This window comes from Ictalurus punctatus, chromosome 8 (genome assembly GCF_001660625.3).
Source record: "Ictalurus punctatus breed USDA103 chromosome 8, Coco_2.0, whole genome shotgun sequence".
In the NCBI taxonomy this organism is placed as follows: domain Eukaryota; kingdom Metazoa; phylum Chordata; class Actinopteri; order Siluriformes; family Ictaluridae; genus Ictalurus; species Ictalurus punctatus.
Window position 1 is genome coordinate 7,084,490 of NC_030423.2, and position 12,078 is coordinate 7,096,567.

General features: G+C 44.3%; 1 protein-coding gene across 3 annotated transcripts in view; it reads left to right on the forward strand.

Annotated features, from left to right (window-relative positions):
• Positions 1–2,403: 2,403 nt before the first annotated feature.
• The window catches only part of gria1a (glutamate receptor, ionotropic, AMPA 1a), a 145,851-nt gene continuing 136,176 nt past the window's right edge, over positions 2,404–12,078 (forward strand). Inside the window, exons 1-2 of one of the 3 annotated variants that reach the window (XM_053682145.1) lie at positions 2,404–2,699; positions 2,901–3,035. In XM_053682145.1, coding sequence (XP_053538120.1) covers positions 2,618–2,699; positions 2,901–3,035 — 217 coding nt within the window. In that variant the 5' untranslated portion in view covers positions 2,404–2,617. Of the gene's footprint in view, positions 2,700–2,900; positions 3,036–12,078 lie in introns of those variants that run through there. The other 2 variants (XM_017475174.3, XM_017475178.3) reach the window with 2 other exon arrangements.

The following is a 12,078-nucleotide window of genomic DNA, read 5'->3' on the forward strand; positions in this document are numbered from 1 at the left end:
CAAGCCGTTCTAGTTAGTTTGTCTTCTCGTGATCCTCGACCCTTGTTTCCGGTTTCGACTACGCTCTCTGCCTGACCCCATTTGTGTTGTTCGTCCGATCGCTTGACCTTTGCCTGTCTTACGACTACGTTTCTTGTATTTCCCGATACGACGCTCTACACCTGCCGCCCGCTCCTGCTTCCGTGCCGATTCGAGGTTCGTGACAGTAGCATAGTTATCTAATACCCTACATTAATTTGTAGGCTTTATGGCAAATGTTGTGTCCGCATTATTTAATATTTGTCACAAATATATACATTTGAAATGTACATTTAATAATTAGAAACGTTGCATTTCAGTAGGTGCTTTGTTATTTGATATCTGTCCTTTTTATTAGTAGTACGCTTATTATTAATTGAAACTTGATGAAAACTTAAATATAAAGAATGTTCATTTGCTATTAACTGATGCTGACCAACAGCATTTTTGTTTTTCCATTCTTTGTGATGCTTGGAATATGTTTGCTACATTGCAGTATATCCTGTTTGCTGTATTTAAATAAAGATATGTGTGAAACAAAGAGTGTATGATACATTTATAATGCATATATTGTGCTTATGTCAGGTCAGGGTAATTATAAGGCAAATTATAATTTGTCTTTTAGCACTAACTTTTACAATTAACATGTCTTAAATGGTCTGCATTTATATTGCGCTTTTATCCAAAGCCCTTTACACTTGTCCAGATGGACTCTCTGCTCCAGATCGCCAGAAGGTGGCTCCAGCCTGAAAGGTACACCACCACCGAAGTAGTGGAGAGAGTTGTAATGGATCGCTTTCTACGAGCTCTGCTGCCTGAAAATAAGAAAGTGGTGGGTATGAAAAGCGCCAGGGTCCGAGGGAGATAGTGGAGGCCCTTGAGTCAGCCCTGGCCTTGCTGAGCATCAGCAGGGGTGAGCAGAGAGACCATCCACAGGGGTTCTGATGAGGCCCAGCCTGCCATTGGCCAGAGCCCAGCCTCAACTGGGAGAGAAGACCGCAGAAAACACCCCCCCCCCCCCCCCACGACCAACCAACGGGATACTCAGGGACGAACCCATGCCCACCGAGCCAGATCCGGCCTCCCTGCAGTGCCTCGGCAAGCCCTGGCTGGCTGGCGGTGCCCTCCATGCTGCTTTGCCTCTGGATGCCCCAACTATGGCTGTAAGGGTGAACAGCCAGCCCGTCACAGCCCTTCTTGATTCAGGGAGCACCCAGCCCGCCCGACAGCCTGCCCAAACCTACGGGCATCCTCCCAGTGTCTTGCGTCCATGGAGGCATCCAGGAGGTCCCTGCCACAGAAGTCATGATCTCCTCACTAGCTGGCAGTTGGTCACTCCTCACTGACCTGATTCCTGAGCTCCCAGTGCCATTATTGCTTGGCCAGGATTGGCCAGGGTTCCCCAAGCCATCAGCCATGAGAATCTACCGCTGCCGATGGCAGAAGAAGACGCCAGCCACCAGAGACTGGGTCCAGCCAGCCTGCATGGCTCAGGAAGATGGGGACCACAGGGAAGAGCCTCCTCGGGTGAGACACTCATACCACCTAACCCTGTCTCCTGTGTTTCACCAGGTAGGGGGAGGGTGCACTGTTTCTAAAGTCTGTCACAAAGCCACTAACCCAGCGGCTGGGAAACACAAAAACTGTCCGGTTATACATGAAATCAGTCACTGCTGAATTTTTATTTGACAAAATAACAAAAATTAAATTATTTAAAAATGATATAATAATGTTATTTTGTATTACTATTAATTTATTCCGTTATTTAATATCCATATACACAGTCGTTTTGCAATCAGTCACTTTGCGCCCCACCTGGTGACAATTTCGCGAATGACTTTCACATGTGACAGGCCTTGCGTAGGTGGTACACGTGGCGCTAACAGACATTCTGGTTGAATACCTACTGTACCTTGTAATGTGCTCTAGAGATCAGTTTTTGTTCCAAGGAGCTAGTCCGATCCTGAGCCGAGATATTGAGGTTTCCGTAAACAGCTGCATTACCAAAATTTGTTGTGTGCCATGACACAAAGATGGCCGTTGTAATTAAACCAAGTAAAATAAAATAAAAATAAAAAAGGTGATTTTGAAATGGCATACATAGACGTAATCACTCAAAAAAGAGGAAAATTAGAAACGGTCAGCAATCAATTTTGCAATTATTGGACCACTAAAAGGGGTACTAATTTTTCACAATTTTTATAGAGTTAAGAGAAATAGACTACCACTTAATTGGCACTATGATTTTGTATGATGACGATACCACCGTGATGGGATCCAACATTAGTCGTTCCCGTAGCTGGGAGGCAGAGCTGTGCAAGAGAGCTCAGAATAACGGAACACACACACACACACACACACACACACACACGCACGCACGCGCGCGCGGGGGGAGAGAGAGAGAGTGAGAGAGAGAGAGAACCCGCGTCAGAGGCGAGCACAAGCAAGGAGAACGTGTGAGCAATTTCTTTTGTAGCTCGGTCACACATTGTTGATTGCGTTCTCAGAACATCCGGGCAGATTTCAAACGGAACTATTGGGCTATACCCATGCTGGGGATTTGGTTTTGTTTTTTTCCGCAAATGCAAAAGGAAAAAATATGCAACGAAGAATCGCTCTGCTCTGCACCAGCGTTATCGGACTCTGCTTTGGTTCGAGTTTTCCAAGTAATATCAACATAGGTGAGTGCATGAAAATAATCACCTGTAGACTCACAAAGTGCTCAAAATGGACAGGTTGCACTAATTAAGATTGCGCTTTTAAAAGATGACTGGCATTTTACTCAATTCAGTGGACAGCACGAGCAATAACGGCGGTCACTTATACGATTTAGCCTTATATGCATTATCGCTTACAATTTTCCTTTCTGTTTTCACACACAGGAGGATTATTCCCTCCCGAGTCGCACGAATATGAAGTGTTCCGATTTGCGCTTTCGCACCATCAGGACATTCCCAAACTGGTACCTCAAGTAGATATGGTGAAGATGGGCAACAGCTTCTCCATGACTTATGCCTGTGAGTACGGCAGTGGAAAAAAGACGCAATTCGACTTAAAAAATATTCACACTTTTTTTCCCGTTAATTGTGTTCATTGCAATCAGTGTGGCAAAAAGTGGGAAATCACTGCGCTTCAAAAGTTTAGCTTATGTCCCTGTTACATACACGGTCTGTTGTGAATGTCCTCATATGGCAACAACTGATCAATGTGTAGTCTTCAACTGAAGCTTTAGAATAAGGTCTAGTGAAATTTACAATATGACGTGTGCTTATGGACGATGTAGGCTACATATGGAAATGTCATTTGTGTCCATTTTGTAGTTATTTTTGAATGAAGGCTTAGAGATTTTTAATTAAGCCGTTAAAAATGTTGATCTATCAGTAGACCTATGTTAAAAGCTGGTTTTAAAACTACAGTCTAACAATTCATCAGGTTGCAGATCTGTTTAGAGTTTGTGTGATACCATGGAAGGCATAATTGTAGTCATATATTCATATATTGCATAATTCATCGTTGTGGGTAAATGTTGCATTTTGAATTTAGACAATTGGGTGCTTTTGACTTGTCGAAATACTGCAGATGCCACTGCATAATTTTCTGAGCTGCACTAAACAAAGTGCGCAAAATAACATAGGACAATTTTACATGTAGGTGGACACTTGAAAACTGAACCAGTGACGATTTAGAGAAACATCTAGCTCTAGTTTTCCAGTGATTTAGTAGGCCTACTGGACCACTTTGCTCGTCCACAAGACATGTTGCATATAATGAATGCTGCAGGTATTACGATGAATTGTATTTTCAGTGTAGACGGTTTTGAAATTTTTCACAAGAAAAGTCGGACTGCTGTTGCCGCTGTAATACAAATGCAGCATGCAGATTCATTTCAGACATGCAGATTCGTCACAGACATTTATCAATCAATGGTGTACATTCACCTTCCACTTTAACAGGAAAACCTGTACACCTGCTCAATTTTGCAGTTACCCAATCAGCCAATCATGTTGCAGCAGCACAGTGCATAAAAACTTAGATATAGTACAAAAGCTTCAATTAATGTTCACATCGAACATCAGAATGGGGGAAAAAATAATCTTTAGCCGCTTTTCCAAAAATTGGCCGGAGCAATTAATCCCAGGAACTTTTTTCAAGGGACCATTTGGTTCCTCCAGACCTTTGTTGTCAGCGTTTCCATCGTGGTCTAAAGTACCATAAAGATTAGGCCAATTAGTCTGGTGATGTATGACTACGTGCTCAAGCCCTTATGATATGGATATGATATATGAAGATATGAAGCCTCGAAGTATGCTACAATCAAACTGATTATTGACACAAAGTAAGCTGATTTTAATGATGTAATAATGTAAAATGTTTGCTCAGCTCATAATAACACGTAGCAGGCTCTGATTGTAACACAAACCTTTGAACAGTAACAAAAGAGTGTGCTGCAACCAAACTGGTGGTCTAGTGGTTAGGATTTGGTGTGCTCACTACCATGGCCCGGGTTAGATTATTTCATGGAATTAAAATTTTTTTTTTCTTTGGATAAATGTTAGTGTTTTATAAACAGACAGTCTATTTTCTGAAATCTGATAATGACACTGCAACAACAACATACATGGAGGAGATTCAAGCTGTGCTACTGTTGATTGTGATGTATTGCTTTGCTAAAAAGGTAATTGAGAAAACTCTGGAAAAGAGACGAGTAGTGGTAGTATAGTGAATTTAAAGTCACACCCCCCAAGTTCCTTGCTTTTGAAAAAGTACCACCTCCCAAGTAGGAACTTTGTGAGGGCTAAATATTTTACCCAGAACTTAATTTAGACCCTGTTCCCTGCGGTGGAAACACGCAGAGAACCTCCAAAAGTCCCTAGTTCCTGGGGAAAGTTCTTACAGTGGAAAAGCGGCATTTGTGAATTTAAGTGTGGCATAGTTGTTGGTGCCAGATGGGCTGGTTTGAGTGTATGAGAAACTCCTGTGAATTTTACACGCAACAGTCTGTAGGTTTTACACAGTGTGTTGTGACAAACAAAAAAACATCCTGTGAGCAGAGGATGGGTGTGCAGGCTGAAACACCTTCCCAGCTAACAAATTGTGGTAGGAAATTTCGTCGAGCAGGAAAATTATCTCTGAGAACCATATTCGAGCTGGCCAATAAGGTCCTACTAGCAGCAGACGTAGACGGTCTTGGCGAACTCTCGCTAGAACTTGTGGGATCAGAGCGATTGGGGGAAAAGCATATAGACGTGACCTCGGCCACGTGTGCACCATGGCATCCAGTCCCAATGGTGCGGGAGGAGTGAGGGCGAACAGCGGGCAGTGTATTGTCTCCTCGGAGGTGAACACATCCACTTCCACTTGTCCGAACCTCCACCATATGGACTACACCACTTGTGGATGGAGCCTCCAACCCCCGGGCCTCAGCCCCTGCCTCGACAGGATGTCTGCCCCTACATTCCAGCTGCCCGGAATGTACATTGCACTCACTGACAAGAACTTTCCCTCTGCCTAGAGAAGGACTAGTTGCACCTGCCTGAACAGGGCGCGTGAACATAACATATATGAGACCACCGCTGTGTTGTCTGATGCAACTAGCACATGGTGACCTCTCAACTGAGGAAGAAAGAATTTCATTGCTAGGAATACGGCCCACATCTCTAGGTGATTTATATGAACCAAACTGGTGATCAAACTAAACTGGTGATATTTCAAACAGCATGGAAGGAGAGCCTATAGAAATATAGGAAATCTCTTGGCGATGCTAGAAAAATCTGTTTCTCCACCTTAATAGGAGATAACAAAAACAATTCTAGATTCCTTTTCAACACGGTAGCAAAATTAACTAGGAATAAAACCACTACAGAGAGAAACACTCAATCATTACATAGCAGTGAAGATTTCATGAAATTTTTCATTGATAAGGTTGAAAATATTAGACGTGAAATACAGGCCATTAAATTAAAACCGGACAGTACTGTAACAAACCCATTACATGACAATGTAGCAATATCAGATCAATGTTTAGAGTGTTTTGCTCCGCTTAGAGAGATCCAACTAGCTACATTAATCTCTTCAGCCAATTCATCAACTTGCATACTAGATCCCGTATCTACATGTTTGTTTAAACAGATTTGTTCAGGAGTAATTGAACCACTTTTAAATATAATCAATTCTTCCCTAAGCACTGGCTATGTACCTAAATCACTTAAATTAGCAGTTATTAAATCCTTGTTTAAAAAACCTGACCTTGAACCGTCTCAATTGTCCAGCTATAGACCACTATCAAATCTCCCCTTCATCTCTAAGATTTTAGAAAAGGTTGTAGCAAAGCAGTTATGCTTGTACTTAGATAGGAATAACATTCATGAAATGTATCAGTCAGGATTTAGACCTCATCATAGCACAGAGACAGCGCAAGTTAAAGTAATAAATGACCTTCTACTGACCTCTGATCAGGGTTGTGTCTCGCTGCTTGTGTTACTCAACCTTAGTGCAGCTTTTGATTCTATAGATCACATTATTCTCTTGATAGATTAGAAAATGTTGTTGGCATTAAGGGAACGGTCCTCTCCTGGCTCAGGTCTTATCTGACCGACCGTTATCAGTTCGTAGATGTAAATGGTGATTTCTCCATGCGTACTGAGGTTACTTTTGGAGTTCCACATGGTTCTGTTTTAGGCCCACTGCTCTTTACTTTATATATGCTACCCCTAGGACAAATTATTCGTAAACATGGAATTAGCTTCCACTGTTATGCTGATGATACACAGTTGTATGTTTCAGTGAAGCCAGAGGACAGACAGAAGCTTAGTAAAGTTGAGGATTGTGTAAAGGACATTAGACATTGGATGTTAACTAACTTACTTTTACTTAATTCTGATAAAACAGAAATACTTTTATTAGGCCCACGTGTAGCTAGAAATAATCTTTCTGATCACATGGTTACTCTGGATGGTCTTTCTGTTTCATCATGTACAGCAGTTAAAAACCTTGGAGTGATTATTGACTCCAGCCTATCATTTGATGCTCATGTAGATAATATTGCTAGGATAGCTTTCTTTCATCTCAGAAATATTTCTAAGATAAGAAACATATTGTCACTACATGATGCGGAAATACTAGTTCATGCATTCGTCACCTCTAGATTAGATTACCGTAATGCTTTACTGTCTGGATGTTCCAGTAGGAATATAAATAAGCTCCAGTTAGTCCAGAATGCAGCTACTAGAGTCCTAACTAGAACTGGAAGATACGACCATATCACACCAATATTATCAATACTGCATTGGCTCCCAGTAAAATCTCGCATTAACTATAAAATACTTTTATTAACCTATAAAGCACTAAACGGTCTCGCGCCACAATATCTAAGTGACCTTTTGGTTTTATATGATCCGCCACGCCTACTTAGATCAAAAGATGCAAACTATCTGACGGTACGTCGAATAGCGAAGGCTACAGCAGGGGGAAGAGCCTTCGCTAATAGAGCCCCACAGTTATGGAACAGTCTTCCTATTAGGCTTAAAACGTATTTGTTTACTCAAGCCTACCCTGACTAGATTCTATTTTACTACTTCGCAGTCATAATAATCTTTTTTCTCCCTCTCTCCTTTTGCCGAGCCCCACACGAATTTATGGAGATACTAGAGATCCAGATCCTTTCTGCCTCTGGATGGAGCTCAAATCTTCTCTAATTCCAGACTGCTGGGACTATGGCTGCTCCTAAGGCCATACAGACCTCATATAAATCCATAATGAACTTTTTCCCACTATCTGTTGTTACCCAGATGAGGATGGGTTCCCTTCTGAGTCGGGTTCCTCTCAAGGTTTCTTCCTCTTAAAACATCTTAGGGAGTTTTTCCTTGCCACTGTTGCCACTCAGTGGCTTGCTCAGTTGGGATAAATTCACACCTTTAATATCTGTATACCATGTTGATATTTCTGTAAAGCTGCTTTGAGAAAATGTCTATTGTAAAAAGCACTATACAAATAAAATTGAATTGAATTGAATATGCCACTCCAGATGAGGGCCGCTCCAAAGACCGTGAGCTGGACAGCCATTTAGGACTGCACCCCAGCCCTTGAGGGACGCGTCTCATTACTGTCTTGCGGTAAGGAGACGCCCCTAGAGTGTAACCCGAGGCTAGAAACTACGGGCACCTCCAAATACTCAGAGCATGTAGGCATTGCCGCGTGACACTGATTACTCTCAGAGGTTTCATCCTCAGATGAAAAACCCGACTTTTCAGTCAAAACTGAAACAGTCTCATGTGCAATAGGCCCAATGGTATGACGTTGGCTGCTGCTGCCATAAGGCCCAACAGTCTCTCGTAGAGACTTGAGGGGATGCCCAGATCTAGCTTTATCTTGCTCAAAGTTGATAGGATCGATCCTACTCGTGTTGGGGATAGAAACGCCCTCATCATAGTAGAATCCCATATAACCCCTAGAAATGTTGCCCTCTACACTGGAGGAAGCATACTTTTCTTGAGGTTCAACCTGAGCCCCAAGCTCCTCATGTGGGCGAGAACAACATCTCGATGTTGAACCGCCTGTTCCCTGGATCGTGCTAGAATTAACCAGTTGTCCAGGTAGTTTAGTACACAGATGACATGGAGTCGCAAGGGAGCCAAAGCAGCATCCATGCACTTTGTATAGGTGCGAGGGGATAAAGCTTGCCTGAAGGGAAGAACCCGAAATTGGTATATGTTGTCCCCAAACGCAAACCTCAGGAACTTCCTGTGACTGGGCGATATTCCTATGTGGAAATATGCATCCTTCAGATCTATCATCACAAATCAGTCCCCGGACTGAATCTGTGGCATGATAAGTTTGAGAAACAGCATCTTGAACCTGTATGTCCGGTTCAGATGACGCAGATCTAAAATTGGCCGCATACTCCCATCTTTTTTGCAGACCAGGAAATAACGGCTGTAAAAACCTCCCTCCCTTAGGGAACGGGGTACATGTTCTATGGTCCCTTTGTCCATCAGGGAACTTGCTTCCTGCGCTAACACTGGGCTCTGCACTGTGCTGACAACTGTGGTGAGAACACCTCTGAACCGGGGGGGGCCAAGCTCTGAACTGGACCCGGTAACCCTTTTCTATGGTAGACAGAACCCAGGGAGACACATTTGGCAGTAGTTTCCATGCTTCCAAATGGTCTTTCAGTGATGTTAGCTTTTACACATTTCAATGGAGGGAAAGCATCAGATTTCTGTCTCCCTGTGACAGCTCGCTGACCAGAGAAGTCTGAAAACATGGGATGGCCTTGGCCAGGGCAGGCCCTACAGTTGCACTGGGGGCTATCTGCCCTAAAAACCTCATGTCCCCTGATACGTCCCTCCGTGGCCCATCAGGGCCGTTCCTTCCTTGCCTGCTTTGCTTTTATGATCATTCTTAGCTCAGGCATCTTAGCAGGGTTTTGCCTTGCGAAACCTGTCGGCGATGGCATTAACCGTGCCGCCAAACAGGCCGGAAAGTTTAACAGGGGCGTTCAGCAAGGAGACCTTATCTTTGTCCCCCATCCCTGAGAGGTTGAAACATAGGTATCTCTCCGCCACAACCAGGCTACCCATTGAATGGCCGATATGACGGGCCGTTTGTTTGGTCGCCCAGAGAGATAAATCTGTGGCGCGGCGCAGCTCTGCCACTGCCTTGGGCTCAATTCCCTCCCCAGTATCGAGCTCACTCAGCAGGTCTGCTTGGTAGGCCTGCAACACTGCCATTGTATGCAGTGACCCACAAGCAAGACCCACTGCCACATAGGCTTTGCCCACCAACGCTGATGTGGCCTTACATGACTTAGAAGGTAAAGCCTCCCTAAATTACCTGCCGTTGATGGAGAGAGGTGGCTTGCAAGCGCCTCCTCCACGTTTGGCGTCACTAAATAGCCGTGTTGCTCACTCCCCATGACGGCTGAGTAATCGGACGTCACAGGGTTATAAACACGGCTAGTGTATGGTTTTCTCCAGAAGCGTGATATCTCATCATGCACTTCTGGAAAAAAGGGGAGTTTTCTGCGGTGTGAGGGAGCTTTATATTTATTTTCACTGGAGAGGAAACGCTCATCCAGCCTGCCACGAGCCACTTCCGCTTCCCCGGGCCAGTCTATATTCAACTTTTCAACTGCCCTAGTAATCACTTCAAGCAGCTCTTTATATGCTTCAGAGCTGGTGTCGGTTTTTGGTGAAATGGCACCCTCTGCCGACTCCTCGGAGTCAGCAAGGGTGTTTTGGCTTTCCATAGGGGAAGGAGGAGTTGAGCTCTGAAGTCAGGCGGTGAGCTGAACCCGGAAGACAGAAAAAGAGATAGAGCAGCGCTCGTCTCTGGCTCCTCTTCAAAATCGGGTTCAGTTCATAGCTCAACCCCCCCATTTTCGAGGTGTGCACACAACAGTAGTCAGCACAATGCAGACCCCAACGTTAGCCCAGGAAATAAGATCTCTTTTGGACAAAGCGGCCATAGAACATGTATCTCTTTCTCTGAGGGAGGGAGGTTTTTATAGTTGTTATTTCCTGGTCCACAGAAAACATGAGAGTATACGGCCAATTTGAGATCTGCATCATCTGAACGGTACTCTTCTGACGTACATGTTCAGGATGTTGATGCTCAAACTTATTGTTCCACAAATTCAGTTCGAGGATTGGTTTGTGATGATAGATCTAAAAAAGAGGCATATTCCATTGCCCAGGCACAGGAAGTTCCTGAATATTACATTTGGAGGCAACATTTATCAATATTGGCTCTTCCTTTCACTAGTTCTATCCCCTCGCACCTTCCCAAAGTGTATGGATGCCGCGCTGACTCCTTTGTGACTTCAGGGCATTTATGTACGTCTACATGGACGACTGGTTAATTCTAGCATGGTCCAGGAAGTTGCCAATTCAACATCAAGATCTTGTTCTCACCCATGTAAGGAGCTTGGGGCTCAGGTTGAACCTCAGGGAAAGTTGCTTCTCCCATCAGAGGATGACTTTTCTAGGGGTTATATGGGATTCGAATATGATGAGGGGTGTCTATCCCCAACATGTGTAGGGCAATCCTATCAACATTGAGCAAGATAAAGTTAGGTCTGGGCATCTCTCCAGTCTCTACGGAGATTGTTGGGGCTTATGCAGCAGCAGCCAAACTCCTGAAAGTAGTCAGTGTCATGTGGTCATGCCTACGTTCTCTGAGAACTTGGAGGTTTCCGCAGTTTCTAGCCTTGGGTCACACTCTAGGGGCATCTCTTGTGGCAAGACAGTAATGTCAGATGTCTCCCTCACAGGCTCTGGAGTGGCCCTCATCTAGTGTGGCATATAAATTGCCTAGTGTGGGCCATACGTCTAGCACCGAAATTCTTCTCCTCAATTGAGAGGTCACCATGTGTTAGTTATGACAGACAATACAGCAGTGGTCTCATATATCAACCACCAGGGAGGGTTACATTCATGCCCCCTGTTCAGGCAGGCTCAATTAATTCTTCTCTGATGGAGGGGAAGTTTTGCGGGTGAGTCCATATGGCAGAGGTTCAGCCAAACGGAAGTAGATGTGTTCGCCTCCAAAGAGACTACACACTGCCGCTGTGGTTTGCCCTCACTCCTCCAGCACCAAAGAAAAAAGATTAGGGCTGGACGCATGGGTACACCTGTGGCCGAGGGCACGTCTGTATGCCTTTCCCCTGATTGCTCTGCTCCCACAGGCACTAGCAAGAGTTTGCCAAGCCCGTGCTGAGTCTGCTGCTAGTAGCACCTGATTGGCCAGCTCGAATATGTTTCTTGGAGATATATATCTCTGCTGCATGGCACTCCCTGGGAGATTCCTGTTCACATTGATCTATTGTCTCAAGCCAGAGGGTTTCTTATTACCCTCATTCAGAACTATGGAAACTGTGAGTCTGGCTCCTGAGGGGCACCAGTTCATAGATTCCAGTTTCTCAACCGTGGTTGTGGAAACCATGTTAAACGGTAGAGCACTATCCACAGGAAAATTGTATGCATTCAAGTGGCAACTTTTTTATTGTGGTGTGAGGAAAGTCAGTGAGACCCAGTAAACTGCACAATAACTACAGTGCTGAAG